The sequence below is a fragment of the Gymnoscopelus microlampas genome (assembly GCF_963454915.1).
Source record: "Gymnoscopelus microlampas genome assembly, chromosome: 24".
Lineage (NCBI taxonomy): Eukaryota > Metazoa > Chordata > Actinopteri > Myctophiformes > Myctophidae > Gymnoscopelus > Gymnoscopelus microlampas.
The window spans coordinates 22,551,161-22,573,692 of NC_139961.1; the positions used below are offsets into that span (position 1 = coordinate 22,551,161).

The 22,532-nt window shown below is 44.7% G+C and overlaps 1 protein-coding gene across 4 annotated transcripts in view; it reads left to right on the forward strand.

Moving 5' to 3' along the window:
* The window catches only part of LOC311040441 (vang-like protein 1), an 88,469-nt gene that overhangs the window by 33,953 nt on the left and 31,984 nt on the right, over nt 1–22,532 (forward strand). For 2 of the 4 annotated variants that reach the window (XM_084050730.1, XM_084050731.1), the window contains 3 exons: nt 3,043–3,165; nt 17,122–17,553; nt 20,768–20,943. In XM_084050730.1, the coding sequence (XP_083906856.1) occupies nt 3,043–3,165; nt 17,122–17,553; nt 20,768–20,943 (731 nt within the window). Of the gene's footprint in view, nt 1–3,042; nt 3,166–4,733; nt 4,903–17,121; nt 17,554–20,767; nt 20,944–22,532 lie in introns of those variants that run through there. The other 2 variants (XM_084050733.1, XM_084050732.1) reach the window with 2 other exon arrangements.

Below are 22,532 nucleotides of genomic sequence, written 5' to 3' on the forward strand. Positions count from 1 at the left end.
AGCACTCCGCTGGAAGCGGAGACATCTCCGCATCTCCGCAACTCAGCGAGATCGAGGAGAGGAGTCACCTCTGTGATGATGCACGTGTTAATACGATATAACTAGTTAAAATATGTAGGGCCTATGCTAGAGTGTGTTAATGCAATATAACTAGTTCATCAGCAGTGGTTGGAGGCGGTCTCCCTACTCTTCCAATGAGACATTTAGACTAGTAAAAATAGCATACCATTAATATGTGCTGTCCCTCCCAAATAAAACGTCTAAATAAAATACTAAGATCTCAAATTATATATGGCTTTTCTTACCAGCCTACAGGCACTCCTAACCACCTGTAACTCCACAAACTTCTCGGTTGGTTTCTAACCTCCTCTGCGCTCATGGACTCTCCCTTGCGTGGGCCTCGGTGTACATTTCCAGTTTAATTGCTCGATGTGTTTGAACAACACTTGACGCTCACCCAACAGACTGCTGCTGCTCAGGGAAGCAGGCCAGAGCTGCAGGCTGTATTATGCTAATGCGGCCATTCCCAGCCAATGGGTCGGGATTGGGACCCGTTTCTGGGTCATGCAACCATTTTTATGGATCGCAAGTAAATATGCACTTCTTTTTTTTCAACCTATCTTCATATAATAGGTCCTCACTAATGCTCATGATAAAACTGCACCATTTTTTCCTACTCAGTCTGTGTCTCATAGGAGAGCTGTGGACAGTTCAGAAACCCGTCTACCAGTAACATCATCGATGGGGCATCCAAGCTAATAGAAACTGCAGGCTTTGTATTCCTGGAAAGTTGCAATGCAATAATAGAAGCCATTGTTCTCGCGTTAATAAAAATCTAAATAAAATGTTTTAAATCTTGTTGAAAAAAAAACCCTGCCTAATGATGATGTCACTGGTAGATGGGTTTCTGGACTGTCCACAGTCCTCCTATGAGACACAGACCAAGTAGAAAAAAATTGTACCATTTTATCATGAGCATTAGTGAGGGCCTATTATATGACGGTTGAAAATGTCGTCCATTAAGCCGATTTTATTTTAAGATTTGGAGGGAAAGAAATCTATCATTTTTCAGAAATTCCCCCAAAAAACGAAATCCATACATTTTAAAACTTAAAATTTGTGAAGATAGCAAATCTACAAACTCGCAATACGTCGCAATGCGACCCGTTTCGAGGTTGTAGATCGGCTATTTTCACAGTTTCTGAAATAGGGCTTAAGTGATTAATTCATGATGTATTTTATTTTTGTACGTCGGGGGGCCCGGGGAGATGGCGAATTTCTCTTTTGTGTCTCGAGCTAAAAGGTTTGGGAACCACTGTGCTATAATGCATTAGCTGCACTCTCTCTCAGACGCATAACCCTCCAAACCGAGTAATAATGACAGCAATACCTGACTGAGGCTGCCCCCACCCCCCAACTGTGTCCTGTTTTTCTGGCTGGGTTCAGTGTTGCCAAGTCCGCTTATTATTAGCGACTTTGGGTTTGTTTTTCCGTCATACAGTCTGGAGCACGGAAGCTCTAAAAATGATCAAGCGATAGAGGATGTGACGCTTCCTCCCCACTCCCCCAGGTGTAGTTCTAGACTCTATATAACATTCGGAGATTGTGGAATAGTTGTCTGGCTACGCGAGAGAGACTATGTTTTCATAGGGTTGCTTGTTTCTCTCGCAAAACCTGGCAACACTGGCAGGGTTGTCATGAAGGACAATGGAGCTCGGTGTGAAGCTTAAGGCCCCTAAGCACTGTATGAGCCTGGTATAGATGGATGTAAACCAAACGACTGGGGTCCGGTGTGTCTTTAGCTTTATGTAACTGGATACGGGATGAGGGTTAGCTGGAGGTGAGCGAGCGTAGCTTATAGGCTAAAACGTAGCCGGCCCTGGCTTTGTAGTCGCGGAATTCGCGGGAGCCGGACGCCATTGAAAGAGGTGGCACATAGGAGGGAAAGGTGATCCCTTATTTAAACCACCGGGCGTTCTTTTGGTAATTGGTGCTCTCTCTCCCCCCTGTACACACAGAGCTCTGTTTGAAACACAAAGTGGTTTCATTTATAGTTCACTGGTTGTTCCACTGGAACACACAATACCGTGTGTGTGTGTGTGTGTGTGTGTGTGTGTGTTTGTGTGTGTGTGTGTGTGTCGCACATGGCTGCTGAGCATGGCTGGGCTGTTAGCTGAAAATATATTGTAACCGACTTAACCCATTTAGACCTGAGGCCGATTTTAAAAACGCCTTCTACATCCTAACCTAAGTTTTCTGAAAATCAAAAAAAATGTATTCCAGAAAAGTCCAGAAGATTCCTGTTGCTCTAGCCTATACATAGCAACATCTAAAATGACACAGATGCTTTCCCGTTTTATAGGTATGACAACGTATAGGCTTTCCCGGTAGACTAAACTAGTCTGATTAACCACTTAAGCTCTGTATTATATTTCATGGTACAATTGTGGCGTGCAAAAAAAAATGAAAATAGCCGATGAGCTTGTAGATCTGCTATTTTCCCCTTTTCTTTTTCTTTTACATTTTTCATTAATCGCAATCGAGGCAAAAGTGATATTGATTTGAAGTCCATATCGCTCAGCCCTACTACTGAGACTGAGGGGGGAATGAAGACCTGCATCCTTTTAGCCCATAATGGTACATGACTGGACATCACTAATCTATAAACCATTCCAATTAAAAGCATTAAAATCCTGTTACAAGCTGCATTATGCCAGTAAACGCAGACGCATGCATCTATCTCTCTCTCTCTCTCTCTCTCTCTCTCTCTCTTGTCCGGTTGAAAACGCCCCCTCAACCCCTCTCTGCTCGCACTCGTGTACCCACACCACCCTCCATACTGATTTACCTTCCACTCACCCTTCCACTCGTCGGCAGCTCAGCTCCCTCTAATTAAACTCAGCTGCTCTGCCATCTCAGCTGTTTTCAACGGGCGGGAGGGTGGGGGCGGTATATACAGTATATGGTGTTGGTGGGTTGGCACGGTTGTGCGGCTGCCTGTGTTTACAACGGTAACGACGGTATTAACTGTGCCATTCCTAGGCAGACCACAGCGCAGGTAACACCTCTCCTCTTCCTCTCCATCCGGGAGGCGCGGACCCCACGATGTCGGGCACTTGGACGGAGCGGAGCTCTTGCATTCACGCTTGGGATCCCTGTCCCATGGTGAGTGGTCTTCACGACTCTCTTGCCCACCCCCACTCCCACCCACCCACCCACAAGTTGAGCCACGGCTCCTTTCATGTCTGTCCCGAGCCCCATGCGGTGTGTTGTCTGCGTGTGTGTGTGTGTGTGTGTGTGTGTGTACCTGTGTTTGTTTCTCTCCCTTGTGTCATCGCCATGTCTGATCTGTGTGGGTGGGCTACACTGAGGGACGAGGTAGAAAGAAAGGGCAAACAGTTTTGGGGATCGGTTTGATGTTTGTTGGACATTTCTGACACATACATTATATGGGGAGAGGTTTTGCCGTGTTTGGGTGTGCTGTTTAAACATCTGAGGCGAGCCTCCATGCGATGCGTAGGATTAATTAAGCATCTTCAGCTGTGTGTTTTAGGGCGGGTTTAGTACTTTTTAAGGCGGTTGTGTCACGGCAGCGAGTGATATATAGCGGGAGAGCACTCGGCCAGCTGTGTGCGACGGCGTGCCGTTCTTGCACCTGTGTTGCGTCAAACCTTCGGCTCGCACAAGGCATCGGTCAGTCGGTCAGACCTGCATGACCCAGGTGTGCTGTACCTTACACACACAGGAGACACACCTCTACTGACGCACACATCATGAGTGCATGTGCGTGCGCGCACACACACACACACACACACACACACACACACACACACACACACACACACACACCGAGCCACGCCATCGCCTACAGGGTGACACCGTAGTGCTCACTGGGCTGGAAGCAATGGATGGAGAGTGGAGCTGAGGCGTAGGGGAGGAAGGAGGAGGAGGAGAAGGAGGGGGGGTGCATGAGAGAGAGGTCGCCTCGAGGCAGGAGGCGGATATAAGGGAGGAGAGAGGGGAGTTTGAACAAGGAGAGGAGAAGAATGAACAGAGTGGAGGAAATGAGAGAGAGAGAGAGAAGGGGGGGAGAGGGCGGAGAGGGGGGGGGGGGGAGTCCCTGGTAAGTCCCTTCTGCAGCTAATTGGTGTGTTATTTTGTTTACCTACCTCTCTCTCCCATCTCTCTGCCTCTCTCTCTGTCTCTTTCTCTATGGAGAGCAGCTGTTTGTTTAATGGACAATCCTCCCTCCTTATTTCTCCGTCCAAGTGCACCCACCCCCTGCTGTCAGGACATCTCACGTTAACTCTGCATTGCTCTTTCACTCTCTCTCTCTCTCTCTCCCCCCCTCTCTCTTCCTCTTCCTCTCTCTCTCCGTCTTTTCTCCACAAAGCCACTCGCATTAAAGTGGCGAGTGAGTCCCATACAATACCTCCTCAGGCATGATGGGAGAGATTTCTATATAAGGACGGATAAAGCGAGAGGGGCTGGGCTGCAGATCAGCAGAGGCAGAGGTCACACACACACACACACACACACACACACACACACACTCGCACACACACTCGAGTTGAGCAAGGGATGCTGAGCGGTGAACACATTCTGATCATGGAGCTGTTGTCTGTGCGTGGCGCTGCCGCAGCGAAGTACACGTGAGGTTTGGCGGGATTTATAGCGACGTCCAGGTCCTAGGTTTTTGGAGGGGTGGTCGGGGGGGGCGGGGGCATGCAGTCGCCGACGGCGATGGAGCCCGTGGAGGTGGACGAGGTGCTGGAGGTTTTTGTGTTGTGCGAGCCTTCTGAGGACACAAAGGAAGCGGTCATCGGCACCACCATAGAAGAAGACTCAAACACTACCTCGCCACGCGAGCTCAGTCCTGGGCCGGGGACTAAGTCAGCCCAGGTAAGGCTAATTGGCTCGACGGGCTGACTCTCCCTCCCTCTCCCTAATTGGATGGTTTGACAGCTTGACGTGTCTCAGCGCCACTTGGCGTTAATGGCATGCTAGTTATTGGCTGATTGACACGCCGATTGTTGTCATAAAGTGTATAAATCCAGGTTCTTTCTATGTGGGCGTCATTTGAGGTTTCGTGCTGTTGAAATGTTAGCTAAATACAGTTTTTTTTCTCGTGTGACTTAGGATGCAGGGCCTACTGAGGCAGGAACTGTGAGAGAGATGCATTTAAAATCCTGAGTGTTCATTTGACTCTGATAGTGTGCAAATGGACCCCTTCGGGTCCATTTGCACACTCTCGGAGTCCAACGAACACTCAGGATTTTACTGTGTACATGCTGGGCACGGGCGCTTGTTTGGACAGGAACGTTAAATTTAGCAGCAGAGCACAATGTTTTGTTGTTGTGCTGCAGCATCTGGGTCTCTCTGTTTACAACGGAACCCAAATCTCTTTTTGACTCTAAACAGTTTGTCATTACATATTTCACCGTTGCTTCCCAACCTTTTCATTTGATTTCAGGAACCCCCAATTTGATATGCATTAGGCCATGGACCTTTTAATCTCTGGGACCCCAATCTGAAAGGAGTTGTATTGTTTGTTTGGACCAATATGGTCTGTCATTTGGTACAGAATTCCTTTATTGTCTATGTCGGTAAAGGTACTGTAACAGTGAAACTCTCATCAAAATAGACATTCTTGTATGTCCTCTAGTTGTGTTTAATTGTACATATGACAATGGTGAATATTAGCTATCAGTCATTTAGCCGGGGACCCCCTGGAAACCACTCAAGGACCCCTGGGGGTCCCCGGACCCCATGTTGAACACCACACTAGAAAACCACTGCATTACATTACATTAGCATCACTTTGGATGGAATCTGTCTTCTTGACACCCTGCCCTCCCTCCCACATGAAGCATAGCATCCCTATTCTGGGAATGTCATAGTAGGCTAACAATATGCGAAAATAGCTGATCCAACAAGCTCTCAACACGTCACGCGTGAGCTTGTAGATTGTCTATTTGAGATTTGGTGTAGAGAGGGAAAAAATTAGGGGGTCCAAGTATAGACCGCGTCTACGAAGTATAAAGGTTTAAGTGCATAACATCCAAGTGATTATAACTTACTTAAACTGAGCAGAGGACGCTCCGACCAGATCCTGCTCAGTTAATCTGGACGTTCTCCATTTTCCCGAATGGCTACGCTGAAGCGTGTAAAATTGCAGTGAGTGAATAATCTCTTTCACCATGTACTATAATTATAACTCCACTCGGCAGCCTGATTCTTAGCCCTCCATTGTCTTCCCCCATCTCTCCTCTATCCCACGTACGTATTTCTTGGGGAAACATCGCTTAAGTGATTACCCTCCCTGTTCCAACAAGCCTTTTGGCAGCTGCTCGTCCTGTGTCCGCACTCAGAGCCAAGGGTAGGTTTAAATGCATGTGAAAAGCCCTTAGGAATGCGTGCAGGCTGTTGCTTTACTTTACCCAAACAAAACGTATACTGCACACACACACACACACACACACACACACACACACACACACACACACACACACACACACACACACACACACACACACACACACACACACACATACAGCATGCATTATGCAGTGCACACAAAGTTGCCATACCCTTGTAGTGGAGATGCATGCATTGTCCATGCATCCATGCTTGCACAAACATAGGATACTCTCACAAACATAGAGACACATGCACATGCATGCGCACACGCACTGTACTTTGCCTCCTAGGAGTGTGTCTAGGCTGGAAGAGCATTTTGTTCTGCGCTGAGTGAAGGGAGCTTTGTTTTATCGTTCACAGTAAAGTCCTAATTTAACTCCAAGAGTGTTCAAATGGACCCCGTCCATTTGATTCCATTCTTGGAGTTGTGTAGGCCATCTACTCGCTGAGCGACCGACCAGAGGCTTTTAACGGACGCTGGGTTTACTGTGAGAGACAATAGGAGTTATTTATGGAGGAACACTCCCACGAAAAGGGTTGCAAATGCACAGCGATGGAGATTAGAGCAAAAGTTATGCGTGTGCAAGCGCGAAACGTACACATACGCAGAAGAATGGGCCATCTTGGATTTTTGTGTTTTATCGGGCTGATCGTTTCCACACAGCCCTTTTGCTCTGTTCTCGTTTTTCAATGGGAGGAAGCGAGGCTCAGGTCACCCCTGTGACACCGATACACAGGCGCCTGAGAAACGGAGCAGAGAAACATTCGGGACAGGAGATTGGTATATGCTTTATGTTTAGTTTTGCCTGTGAGGCCCAGGTTTCTCCACAGTTCTGCATAGTTTAAATTGGACAGAATAGAGAAAATGGATCAGCACAGGGGAGCGCAACCACCTCTTTTTGATCTGCCGGGTGATCAGATTGGGCTGTTGAGGTGATCAATTGAGTTGATCAAAAACAACCGTAACTAACCATTATTGTTTGATGTGCATAAAACATTTCTCACAAGATAGTCAGAATCTTAATTTTGTTATTCATTTTAAATTATTGACTTATTCTTTGTTAGCTTTTTTTCATGAGCTTATTCTATGCTTGTGATATAATATGTAATATTGTAACAAGCAGCCTCTAATAATACATAAAAGCAGGGATTAAAGTTCTCAGTCCTGGGGACTGATTTCAGTCTTGAGGATTCCATGTGCCATGTTTAAAAATCAAAAATCACATATTGGGACATGGTCTGAAAATAATTTTCAGTCTTGGGATTCTTTTTTGCTTTAACCCCTGCATAAAATAAATAGTGGTTTTCACTGTATGGTACTGGGTGATCACGGCAGCCTTGTAAAACAGTTAAGTGACAATGTGCCTAAAAAAATGCAAACCCCTGGATTAGATTGTATGTTAATGGGATTCTCTGTTAATTCATACAAGTACCGAGCCACTGTGGGAACTAGGACCATGTAGTGGGAAGCTGTGGAGTTGTGTTGTCATATTATTAAAAACGAGAAGAAAAAAGTAATACTTGCAAGGAGATTAATTAATCAAAGCCAGCCAGGTGACAGTTGATTTGTTTAGAATTTGGCAGTGGCACAGCAAGCTGAACGTTGGCATGTCGGCTGCAAAGAAAACACAATCAGCGTTAGAGCTTTGAGTGCTGTGGCTGTGGGAGCCCCTTGATTGATCGCTGTGCACCGGGGACTTTAGGACACTAATGTGAGCTACTTATCATATGCAGGAGGCTCCCAGGAGAAGAGTGGCACTGTGCAGCGCGCCACATCCTGTCTGCTTTGTTTATGCCTGCTCAGATTTCACAGGATCAGCCATCACCATGGAGATGCAATACTCGCCCCCTCTCCTCTCCTCTTCTCGCTCTCCCCTCCGTCTGTGATCGTAGCGGCGTGTGCGAGAGAACATGTCATATCGGATGCTTCAATTATGCGGCCCTTTTAGTAGGCTGTCTCATCCCCCTTCCTCCTCGTCCTCTTCTGATGGCAGCAGAAGTAATAAGTAGCCTTGGGAACCAACGTTTCCCGAGCCATGTGGCAAATAAGGGCCAGGAGCCTTTCACCTGTTTCTGTAGCGTGAGGTGACTTGATGTACAAGTATATCCCCCAGCCATGATGTTACAAGTACAGCCCCTCGACATAACGCTAGTATGTCACAGGGACATACCCCCCAATCCAACCCTCGATGCTGAGTGCCAAGCAGGTAGGCATTGGGTCCCATTTTATAGCCTTCGGTATGACCCGGGCGGGGGCTTGAACCCTGACCTCCCAATCTCAGGGCGGACACACACCACAAGGCCACTGAGCTGGTGGGAAGCAGAAGTGTGTGTGAATTCCCTTCGGGAATAATTCCTTGTTGGTACTGAGCCGTAGGTGCTTGACTCACACATCATTGACCTTTAAACTTAGTGTCTTTACACAGTAAAATGTTCACTTAAATCTGAGAGTGTAAAAATGGACCCACAGGGGTCATTCCAGACCCTTAACACTTTGGATTTTATTGTGTGCTTTCAATACCTTAGTAGACTGGATCGGAGTCCCCCAGGTCTCTATACTAGGTCTGCTAGTATTTCCTTCTATACCGAATTGCTTCCCTGAAAATCGCCGATCTACAAGCTCACGGGACGTTAGGGTTTATTAATAAGCAAGCAATCTGTCCCTTTTGATCTGATCTCTTCTTTATTTTACCTTACCCCCCCCCCCCCCCCCCCCACACCCCACACCCCATCTCTCTCTTTCGCCAACAGCCTTGTGATAAATGGGGCCGGGGTTGCTAGGCAGCGCACCGGGCCAGCCTAGAGAGTCCGACGTAGAACTACATCAGGTTTTGGAGATGAGTCAGTTCCCGGGAGGAAATGTGGGTCACTGGGTGATTTTTCCTCTTACCCAAGGCACAGAGGACAACATTGTCCCAAATTCCTTTTAAAGTGTGTGTGTGTGTGGGGGAGGCTTTAGGGAAGTTAGCACCTTGTACCCCAGCAAGCTTTACTTTCATTCCCTTCTCCCTTCCACTCCCTTGATGCGTAGCCGGAAAGACTAGAGACTTCTGAGAGTTAAAATGTCCCGTTAAATATTATGCAAATTTGTGATTTTTGTTTTTACTTTTGAACTAACCAACTTCAGTTCTTTCTAAAGGTAACTCCTCTTCGTGGCATGACTTTGACTATACAGAATGTTATAGTATATTGTTGCTATCTGGCAGAAACCTTGTATATCCATATTTCAACGTTTCATGTTTTTTGGTAAATAAATGCCCTACTTAATCATACTAGAGTGTTGCACAAAAGTAGTGAAAATAGTAGATCTACAAGCTCACAACCTCCCATCAGACCATCCTTTTCACATTCTTCCACTGGAGGTGAAAAGCCTCTTTGTACCTCACAATCTGTACTGTGCGATATGTCACTAATCCCGCAAACCTGTCAGCCAAATCTGAAGCCTCTTTGCTTTGAGCAGCAGTGGTGGCCTGTAATATTTGCATATTTTAGTATTCATAGGTCCATAATTGCTCAGTGACGGATATTAAGGAGATGTGCTTCCAGTCCCTTTTCAGAGGTTTTAGTTTTTTTCTACTTCCATTCGGGGAAACCATGTTAAACAAAAACTAAATATTAATAATTAAGAAAATTACGCATTTTAACTTACTTTAAAACGTGTCTGGAGAGCAAATTAAAGCCGATATATTTTGTTGACCAAGGTCCCCCAAGGGTCTGTACTTGACCCCCTCCTTTTTTCCCTCCAGACCAAATCTCTTGGCCGAAAATAACTCACAACGTGTCGCACTGCAAAACTTTGTGAGCTTGAAGATCTGCTCGTAGATCGGTGAATGTTTGCCCCCCCCAGAATAGGGACGCTAGGGTTAGTGTGGTTAAGACAATCCTCAGGAAATGGTGCGGTTTGAAACTAGAGCAGCGAGTGATGGGTTCCGTGTTACAAACGGTGAGAAGCAGCGATTCATGAGTCTCTGGGGTGTTCTTTAAGGGTAGTGTGTCAGTTCCCGGTCAGAAGAGACACCATTCCAGACTACAAACTCATATTGATTTCTGATTCTTTGTAGAGCACGGACACACACGGACACACACACACACACACAAAGCATTTATTTGTCGTTGCCAACAAGACAGTGTCCAGACAGGATTAAGTCTGGCGGAACTCTGTGCCAACAGCTAAGCAGGGGTGATATACTCTCTAAGCAGATGTCTAGCACATGGACAGGTTTGCTCCCCGGGGGCCGGCTCACCCTTCCTTTTTTCAATTAGATTTGTTTGAGGATCATTCGGTCAGGCACAGAGTTTGTAAATAATTAAATCATGACTCGGGTCAAGAGAGAATAAAGGCGTTATACTTGGACCCCTTGTCGATGCTGTTAGTGGTACAGTAGGTAGGTGGTATGGAAGATTAGGTTTTTAGGATGGCCTGTTGTGTTGATTCAAGTGACTGTTCTGTGACAACACAATCCCAAGTTCAATCCCTACTGCATCTTGCAGTATGTGTTTTGTATTCAAAATGTTATGATATATCTTGGGCTTGACCTTTCATCTTGACCGTTTGGTGACCTGTTAGGATTGACTTGTATTTGTTTTGTACTGTACATGTAGCCTACTGGTCAAACATGTAAAGGGCAAGCCTAACAGGTCGCCAAACATATAAAGGTCAAGCCTATAGCAGGTCAAGCCTAAGATGGATCATAACAGACAGTAATGAATACGTGAACCAGCTCACTAATTGTTAAGTTGCTCTGGGCAAGAGTCAGACTCAGCTGAATGAAAATGTAAGAGCCTCAGTCTCTCACAAAATGTTTAGATTCAGATGTGATTTGTGTGTGATTTCCTACTAATGCAGAGTCTCAGAGACATTCCTTAGTTACAGTGTGCTGTGTAATTGTGTTGGTATGTCTCTGGTGATGATGATGTGTTATTGCCCCTTTGTATCAGAGGACGTGCCGCTCCACATTCAGTGGAGGACTCATCCGCCAAGCCCCTCACTTGAAAGGGACTCATTTTATGCTCTCTGGAGGATAATTGCCTCACATTAATAATAAGCGTAGGGATGGCCGTTTTTCCATCGAGGGGCTGAGGACGTCTCCAATCCTCCTCACTTAATAGTAATGAAGTGGCTCTCATTATTCTGTCCAAAAACCAATCTCCATCTCAATTGAAATTTACACGACTAAATGTGTGTGTGTGTGTGTGTGTGTGTGTGTGTGTGTGTGTGTGTGTGTGTGTGTGTGTGTGTGTGTGTGTGTGTGTGTGTGTGTGTGTGTGTGTGTGTGTGTGTGTGTGTGTGTGTGTGTGTGTGTGACAGTTTGTCACTGTGCATGTGTGTAGCGTGTAGACCCCATCTTGGCTGCACCTGGTGACTCCAACTTCAAGTCATAATAACAGTAATAATATGAAATTCAATCAGATAAAGTTTTACGCTCTTTCAGTGCTGTTTATTAGTAATGGAGTCATTCTATTAGATGTACTCAATCGTTGTGCTTTACTCCTGAAGAAGCTTTGACTGACTTGCTTTTCTGCAAAATTATCGGACCTGTTACAATAGCCAATATTTCGTGCAGATATTAAATATCTTTAAATGTGACTGTCGATCACCAAAAAGAGCAGCTCTGAAGCTCACAGTCGACCCTCTGAGAGAAGGAATGAATGCTTGACATTGCGTCAGAAGTTCACTCGCTGAGCTTGTAGATCTGCTATTTCCAGCAGCAACACACTTGTACGATGAAGTATAATTCAGGCGTTATCCTTCAACCGGCCCTGTGAAACAACGAATGGACGCTTGATGTGACATTAGGAATTCTTAACATCAAACCTTGTGGTCGAATAAACGAGGCGCGAGGGCCGGTTTACGTCTCAGCGCGCCATGGAGAAACGTCAGGCTGCATCACGAGAATAAAGCCGGCGGAATAACTTCACCCCTTGACCCGTTCACCCTTTCAACCTCAAAAGCCTTGCATTCCCGCATCTCCGTTTACGGCTTGTTCGCTCAGTCGGTCGTGATGTTTTGATCGTGTTCTCTGAGCTACGTTGACAGGGGGGTATTTATGACTCTGTTGTCCAGTTATTTTATCTTCATTACCCCCTCAACCTCCAAAGGTCAGCCTGGGAGCCCAGAACTCGGGCAAAGAGCCAGGATTCATTAAGGAGTCAAACCGGGACGACGCATGGCCAGTGTGTGTCACAGCTGATCCACTGCAGACACAGGAGAGTAGGACAGGCAGAATGAGGTGTTTGTGGATGGAGGGATACATCTGGGTGTTGTATGTATACAACACAACACGAACACATGCACATACGGTGCTCATATTCTACTACTACGACTACTTCTAGATTCAAGAAGATTAATTTGTCACAATCGTACAATGTGACCTGAAATGTTGGTGTGGCATGCTCCACCAGACTGCTCAGTGATCACAATGTAATAAAAATAAAAACAAGGTATAATATGAGTAAAAACTCATATTACACCTATAACAGCAATAAATAATAAAGTGTATTAAGTGTGTACAGTGTTTAAGGTATAGATGTGTAATAACATTATATGAGCAGGGGGGAGGGGAAAGAATTGTAGACAATTGGAATGGCATCTTCCCTGGGTTACTGAGGTAGGATATAACTATGTTGCAATCAGAGGAAAAATATTCAGAAAAAAAATATACACAATATGAATGGGGGAATAAAGGGTCACTACTACTACTAAATTCTTTCATTCATTCAAACCTTTATTTATTCTCGAAAGGACATTGAGGTTGCCCTCATTTGCAGTGTCGTCAAGATTACATCACAATCCAAATACAATTTCGTTTTCACATCAATATTCACAACAATAATAAAACAAAACAAAAACGTCCCCCTTACCTATTACGTTATAAACAGCTGCAAACATTTGTGGGTAGTCTGCAATCAAAGATTTAAATTGACCGTATGTTATAGGACGGCTCATTAATTTAAGCTGTCATTCCAAGTGGTTGGGGCACTAAAACAAAATGCTGTTTTCCTCAGTTCAGTCTTTACTTGATGTGTAGGAAAACATACTGTATGTTTTCTAGGTTCAGTATAGCATAATTTAGTTCAGTGTACAGTACAAAGGAGTGTGTCTTGCCATCAATGAGATATATGGTGACTCATTTAAGCGTGCGGTTGAGGTCTTCCTTTATTCTCTCTTGGATGGTTCTGTGCTGCTGTTTTAACCCCCAGGCCCAGAGGGCCCACTCCTAATGCATCATCACCCCCCCACCCCCAGTTAGCCTGGGATGACCACAATGTGAACTCTCTCTCATTCCCTATGCAGCCTATTTTTAGTGACTGAGCTCATTGATGCTTATCTCTGAATTGGAAAGAAGATTAAATCAGTGTTTGTGTGTCGTATTTTGGGAAGAGCATCGTTTGGATGGCCTCAAATCCTATTTGCTTTGACATTAACTATTACCAGGCTAAATGATGTAGATATGTAATTGTGATATTCAATATGACTTGATGTCATCGCTTCTTTAATTGCACAACTCAACAGCTTGGCTCTAGTCTGTGTTACATGTTTTTGATTACTGAAATAGTTTTTTCGAAGTCGTTTGACTGAACACTGTCTTTTGTCATTGCATTTTTTTCATCACTCCAAAAAATATTTTATCAAAGTAGAGCAGCAGTAGAGCAAGTTGTCAACAGGAAGTCAATAACAGTACGCAAGGAAATAAACAAAGTCACTACAGTATGGAAAGAAATAAACAAAGTCACTACAGTGTGCAAGGAAATAAACAAAGTCACTACAGTACGCAAGAAAATAAACAAAGTCACTACAGTATGCAAGGAAATAAACGTGGCCTTGATATAAAAGTAGGTTTTCCGTAGTGATTTAAAAGATGACACTGACTTTGCTAGCCTTAGCTCCTCGGGCAGGACGTTCCAGAGCCTTGGTGATGATTAGCTTTAACTTAAGGGCTGTGTCCACAGAAAGCCTCTTTTGAGCTGGCAGTGCCTGTCGACCACTGCATGCTGATCTGCACGAAAGCACTTGAATAGAAGCATATGTCTATTTTTGTCGTGTTGCATTCTGCTGTGTTGCATTGGGTTGCATTAGCTGCATGTGATGACTGCCCTGCCAAAGCCTCTCTCTGTTGTTGTAAAGGCTTTGCTGTGACACCAGCGACCTTCATTATCTGCGGATGCAGTCAAACACAGTCATCAGCATGGCCCAGTTGGCAGGCCACTGTTTATTTTTTCCACTCGCTGTTCCTTTTCTCTCTTCCCTCTCTTTATTCTCTCTCTCTCTCTCATTCTCTCGCTCTCTCTCTTTCCTCTCATGGCTCATCCCCCCCCTTGCTGGATTGATGTTGCAGTGGAAATAGGAATAGGGTGTGATGTTGTGTGACTCTTTGGGTTGACTTCTACTGTAATTAGGGAACATTTTGGAAAATCTAGAATGATCTAGACCAGTGGATTTGAATCATTTTTCATGTCAAGGAATGGCTGCGGACCCGTCCGAAAATATTTTGTGCCAGGAACCCCCATACAAGATTTGGGTTGTTAAAATGTTTTGCAAATACTCGAAAAAAAAAATTCATTTCATCAAGATTTCTTGAAAATAGCCGATCTACAGGCTCACAACACATCGTATTGTCATTTGTTGTGAGCTTGTAGATCAGGGTTTAAGTGGTTAAACTGATTTTGCTGGGGACCCCCTGGAACACCCTCAAGGACCCCTGAGGGTCCCCTAACCCCACTTTGAGGGGTCTGGGCACACAAGATTATTTTGCCAGTTTAACCATGTTCAACCTTTTATGGGCATGTAATTATTATTAGATTTTAAAAAGAAAGAAGAAATTGTTGACATTTTCTGAAACATGTTTTTAAGCTAGTGGAAATAGCAGAGTTTGTATATGGGCAATTTTTAAGTTTTTTTTTTATTCATTTATTTTTTAAGCCATTTTGCAATATGGGGAATCCTATGACTTTTTGAGGGTCCTTGGCATGGAAAAGTGTGGGAGCCCCTGACCGCTAGATCACAACTGTTCGTGTGTTCCAAATTTGTTTATTTTCCTTTGCCAAGAAGTCTCAACACCGATATATCAAAATACCAGAATAGTTGTTCTTTGTGCGTGACCCTAAAAAGATATATCGCTCCTTCGCTACTGGGTCTTGAACCACCTGTTGAAAAATGTTCACTTTAGGGCCCTGTTCTTTATTCAGATATCCGTCAGTAAGCTGTCGCTGGGAGCAACAAAAAATCTAAATGTTTATTTAGACTATTCTTTTATTCAGCTATCTGTCAGGAAGCTCGGAGCAACTATCAGATAAAAAGAAAAGACAAATCTTATCTGTTTCACTTTCTGTGTCTTTGCCTCGCCCTCTCTGATACCATCTCTTTATGAATGTACCCTTGAGCAAAGTGGCCCTCTCTGACCCGAACCCTATCTCTGCTGCACCACCTGACCCGCCTAAATGTGATTAATGCCTTGTCTGGAGGGCTTTTTTAGCTGAACAAATCGCGCACCAAAAAAAACATCTTTCTCTCCTCTTTTCTCTCCTCGTTTAAGTCTTCGTCCTGTTGCACTTAACCACTTAAACCCTTGTGTCCCAATTCTCTCCATGTCAAAGTAGGCGAACATTCAGCCAAAAATGGCAGATCTGCTTGTAGACGGGCTGTTTTCGGCAAAGAGATTTGGTGTAGGGGGGGGAAAGGAGTGGGCCAAGGATGGAGCCCTGGAGGACCCCAGTCAACGAAATATGTATACAGTTCTAGGGTTTAAGTGGTTAAAGGGACACCATTTCAGTTAATCGTTAAATGATCGCCATAGTTTAAAAAAAACTATTGCAGCCCATGTTGACAGAGGAAATTCCCCTATCTGTCTGTCTGTCTGTCACAGCCATTCTCTGTGTTCTTACATTTTCCATGATGGATTTGATGGGAAAGCACCAGCCTGGCATGCGCTTGCATAGAGATGACGTTGAATATCGTGATAGTGTCTCTTAAAGACTTTGTCTTAAATTAACCACATAAAACCCTAGCGTCCCTGTTCTGGTGGCGAACATATGGTGAAAATTGCATATCTACAATCTCACACTCTTTATTTTCTGTTTTTATTGTGTGGTGTTGTATTATTGTGATATGGATCTTCCTAGGTCTGAAATAAAGATTGAATTGAAAAATTGAATCACAACGTGTCCCAAAGAGAAATTATCTAGAAGTGGACCAAGTATAATGTCCTACCATTCAGACATATCTTGTGTCACTTGTTCTCATGTTTTTGTTACTTGGGTTTGTTTTCTTGACCACAATGTTAAGAATGTAATTTAGATAGCATGTTATGTAAACAGATGCTACTGTAGGTTCATTGTTTACCTATAGTTTCAATGTACTGATTGTTATTTCGATAGTATATTGGTTAGACTGATGATAGGTTCTTGGTTTACCTGGGATCCTAGTTTCTCGAGGCACTACACTGTCTCTCTGCATTCTCGAGGTCCTGAACAAAAGGCCCCGCTGAAAAAATCTGTCCTATTAACACCAGTTGTTTTGTTGCTTGTTGTCTGTCTTGTGTGATGTGAAATTGTCCTTTATGTAATGTACAGTCAGTGAAGATGAATTTCCCCACGGGGACCAATAAATCTAATCTAATCTAATCTAACTCATTCTCTTTTTTTCCCCCTTTCTCTCTCCCTTTCCCCTCCACCGCCGCCACCACCTCCGAAACGTTCAACCAGGATGACAACTGGGGCGAGACCACCACGGCCGTCACGGGCACGTCGGAGCACAGCCTCTCGCAGGAGGACATCGTGCGCATCACCAAGGACCTGGAGGACAGCGTGGGGCTGGAGTGCCGCCGGTACTTCACCCTGACGCTGGCGGTGATCCTGGGCCTGCTGGTGTTCCTCACGCCGCTCGCCTTCCTGGTGCTGCCGCACGTCCTGTGGCCCGACAAGCTGCAGACGTGCGGCACGGCGTGCGAGGGCCTCTTCATCTCCGTGGCCTTCAAGCTCCTCATCCTGCTGCTGGCCGTGTGGGCGCTGTTCTTCCGGCCGCCGCGTGCCGGCCTGCCGCGCGTCTTTGTGTTCCGCGCGCTGCTGGCCGTGCTGGTGCTGCTGTTTGTCGTCTCCTACTGGCTGTTCTACGGCGTTCGGATCCTCGACTCGCAGGTGAGGTGGCCCTCCTCCTCTTTCCCCTCGGGTTTGTTGGGAGAGTGGGGAAATTAGGAAGAAAGTGGGAAGGGCTAAATGTGGTGGGGGTGTGGGTAAGGCTGTCACGATTACAAATTTAAGTTGACGATTAATTGTGACTCAAATAATTGCGATTAACGATTTTATTGCATGTTTAGCATTGAACATTGGAACATATAAAGCCTTTAGGCTTCGTAATCAAAAATTGCACAGGGTACATTATGACAAATAACTGAAATATACAAAGAAATTATTGACATATTTAAAAATGTTATACATGTAAAAAAAAACTGAAATAGCTGATTTCAAGCAGAAATAGCAGATCTACAAGCTTACAACGCGTGACTTCGTGACGCGTTGTAAGCTTGTAGATCTGCTATTTCTGCTTTTTAAATTTGCATTAACATGGAAACGATTATGACAATTATGCGAAAATAATTGTGATTATCTAAAATAATTGCGATTAGACGATTATTATATAATAATTGTGGCAGGCCTAGGTGTGGGAGAAGTAGGAGGGCCTGGACCGGACCACTGGCGTAGCGGTCCAGGCACCGAGGCTCTAAAGTAGCCTGACAGTGCTGTGACATGCCTTTGCTGCATGTCACTCCCCATCTATCTCCCCATTTCCTGTCAGACTACTATCCTATCAATAAAGGCATAAAATAAATTGCCAAAAATAAGAGAAAAGAAGTGGGAGGGACTAAAGGTGGGGGGCAACTTCAACTAGTAACGTGCAACAACATACATAGAAAAAAAAAAACAAATACACCAAGGAGATAATGTGGAGTCTATTAATAGTAACAGTATCCAATCATTTGGGGAATTATTTTTGTCACTGTACATTTGCAACTGCATGAAGTTTGTCCTCTGAATTTACCCGTACTAACTAAAAGTGGGTGATATTAATACAGTGCCGGAGGGCAGTTAGGGGTTAAGTGTCTTGCTCAGGGACACGTCGACACATACTTGTAGACTGGGCGGACCGGGGGCGTGGGTGGAGGCGAACCGGGGACCTTGATGCCTCTCGCATTCATCTATGGCCGCCCCATTAGCTAACAATCTCAATAACAAGGTAAAAATAAGGTCAATATTTTCAGACCATTTAAAAGTTGTATTGCCGAGGGGGATGAACGATTAAGAACTATGGTTAGTTTTGCTAGTGGGTAAAATGTAACGACACCCTGATGGAAAATTCACCTGCTAAAACATGTCCAGGAGAAGCCAAAATGCTTGCAGCTTTCCGGAGGAGTGGGGGGAGGGGCCAACAGTGGGGTGTGGGTAACAGATTAAATCAGATTAGATTAGATTTCACTTTCATTTTTCATTGCTCCCCTGGGGGAAATCCAAGTGTTACAGTAGCCAAAGAGGCAAGAGGTACGGTATAGTAATACAAAGGTACATACCAAGCACGTTACCAGCTTCCAAGAAAAGGTTATCACTCACAATCAATCACTGTGCAGCAGCTGTGTTTCCTGTAGGTCAAGATGGGTTGACCCATTTTTATGGGTCGCTTTTCCTACAATTTTGTTGTTGCTGTTTGTTTTTCATAAAGAGGCATTTCATTATTTATTAAAAACCAAAAAGATTTTCAGAATAGTTTTTAATAAAAGCAATTACAGAAATGTTGTAAAAATAGTGAAATTGTAAATAGCCAAGCTCACAACGCGTCGTGAGCCTACAGTAGGAATAGGGCAGGGAGACACCACATTTCTCAAGCTGAAAAGTACAGACTCTATTTACATTCTCTATCTCTCATCAGTATTTATTCATACTCAGCAAACAGCAGTCGGCCCTTTTTTGTAATCAATTAAAAACATGTGTTTTCAAAACAAAACAAACAGAAAACAAAATACACACAAAACAGATGCATATACCAACAGTAGTTATGTATACAGTATATGTCACACATTGGCCACGGGAACCGTCAGAGGGGAGGCGGTGTTGTTTTTGGCAGTGTGTGTGAAACTATGTGAGATAAATGTAGCTGTTGGTGTAATGTACTAAATATAGGTCTAGTACACAATTAGGCTACATTTCTCATGTGTTTTGGTGTCTCGACAAAGTCATCAATATCCTGAGATCGCCTTTCAGAGCTCAGAGGGACATGTTTGCGTTCCACTGCGGCCGTGTGATGTATACGGCACCACATGTAATCTTAGTAATCCCGTTTTCCCGTCGAGAATGCTCGAGGGAAACCTCACTGAAACACACACTCAATCACACGCGCGCACACACACACACACACACACACACACACACACACACACACACACACACACACACACACACACACACACACACACACACACACACACACACACACACACACACACACACACACACACACACACACACACACACACACACACACACTATCTTGTTTAAATAGCTTGCAGTCGTTTGAAATAAAGCTAATTAATGGCATGCTCTGCATCCACAATTTTCCTGCTATTATGGTGAGGAGAGGTTATACAAGTAGTTTTGCGTGTGCGTGTGTGTGTGTGTGTGTGTGCGTGCGTGCATGCATGCATTTTCTTGATACGCATGGTGACATGCTCATACATGAAATATTTACATTCTGTGTTCTGTGTAATCGTGACTCTGCAACCGTTGTTGTTTGCAGATCCTGGGTAAGAACTTTGGCACACACACACACAAACACACACACACACACACACACACACACACACACACACACACACACACACACACACACACACAGTTCAAAGTGTTAGTTTACAGATGGAACCAAATGGACCATTACGGGTCTGTAACTCTTTGAGAGTGTACAAATGGAACCGAGTTAAAGGAAAACTAAAAACAACATATGTCTTCTGTGTATGTACATGTATATTTCTGCCATTTGAAAATAGCAGATCTGCTATTTCAAAAGATTTTTATACATTTTGAACTTGTGAAATGGGACATTCTGCACAATGAGTACTTTTACTTTTGGTACTTTAAGTACATTTTGATACTTTTACTTGTAACAGAGTATTTCTACACTGCAGTATTGATATAAAATGTGAGTACTTTTTCCACCACTGACACACACACACACACACACACACACACACACACACACACACACACACACACACACACACACACATACGGATGTCTACATATTCATCACCTCGCCTTCCCTCTCCCCTCTCCTGTTTCCCCTGCGACCCGTCCCACCCACCAGGATGAGAACTACCAGGGCATCGTCCAGTACGCCGTGTCGCTGGTGGACGCGCTGCTCTTCATCCACTACCTGGCCATCGTGCTGCTGGAGCTGCGCCAGCTGCAGCCCTACTACAACGTGGGCGTCACACGCTCCACCGACGGAGAGACGCGCCACTACAACCTGGGACAGCTCAGGTGAGAGAGACGCCGCCGCGCCGCCACTGGGCGGGGCGAGTCGCGGGGTAAAGGGAGCAACAAGGGTGATTGAGGTAGACAGTTTTGATGTGTTTGATTCCCATTGAATGTGGGGGGAGACTTTGAAGCCCCTCACTTGTTCAAGTCACTGTGTCTGGCATTGATGTTGTATGAATCTGACCTCAATTATATTCATTATTTTTTTTTATTATTAGTACAGTCATTCATATACTGTAATCCTCCTATAATTTGAGAAACCTCTGTCTGTTTGTAGTGCGTGGTGTAGTGCGTGGTGAGACCAAAACTGTTCTGCCCAGTTCTCCTCAGTGGCTGGAGCAATTGATCTGAATTTGCACACAGCCATTCACCATTACCATGTGCACGGAAAAGCGAAGCCCATTTTTTCGATTTCACCAAATGTCAGCTGTTTATTAGCGTTTTTGTGTTCGCTGGCTCCCGGGTTGCCAGATCATGTGCGCATATCCCCCCACGGGTATGGACTAGTCTATCTATAATTGCACAAAATCGCTGTGCCTCTCTTGCGCATAACTCGAGCACCGTCTGACTAATCGACTTCAAACTTGGCGTGTGTATTATCGAGGCCCAGAGGGTGTGTTGATCTCAGTGTGAATGGAGCGGCGGTTGTCCAGTTATTGTATGTTCTTTTATTTTTTGTGTATTTTATTATTCATTTAAAAGACAAAGATAGACGACAGGAAAGCGAACAATGTTGGGACAATGTCATTTCACAGGGAGGGTTACAGTACAGAATGAAGGCTCTCGGTGGATTCATTCCTATGTGGCCAGCAGAGTGTACGTACAGTATGTACGTACACTCCAAAGGCACTCCAAAGGCTAGCGTCTTAACCGCTACACAATCGACGGGAACTGATTTAAACATTTTGGATCTCGGTGCATAGATGGCGGGCAGATGTGTGTTTTGCCTCTCATTCGTAGATCGGCCGATCTACGAATGAGAGGCAAAACACACATCTGCCCGCCATGTCGATGCGTAGTCCCTCACATCCACTCAGGAGGATGTGTTTGATGTTTCTATCTTGTGTTTATTGTAAGCCTGCTGCTAACAAGCAAGGGTGTGAATAATAATAATGATAATTCACACCAAGGACAGATGGGGGACGGTCAGAGTGAGGGAAACGATGGGTGGACAACAGGAAGTGGAACCAATGATGGAACAGAAGAAAATAGGATACTGAGAAAGACTGAGAGAGAGGAAAGAGAGAGAAGAACCAGACAGACAGACAGACAGACAGACCAGAGAAACTGAAAGAGAGAGAGGGAGAGAGATTGAAAGTGAGAGACAGGACAGAGAGGCAGAGAGACAGCGGTGAACAAAAGAGAGAGGGGAACAGGAAAGAGGGGAGAAGAAAAATGGAGAGCAGAGAAAGTAAAGCGTTGGATGAATGCACAGGGAAAGACAGGGAGTGGAGAGAAGAGGCAATTCAGGAAAGTGTGTGTGTGTGTGTGTGTGTGCACTCTTCCACAGCATACTGAGAAAAACCGACAAAGCTCTTCTTTTAGAGTCCTGTTTTTACTAGTAGCAATTGTGTGACGTGTTGTGACCTTGT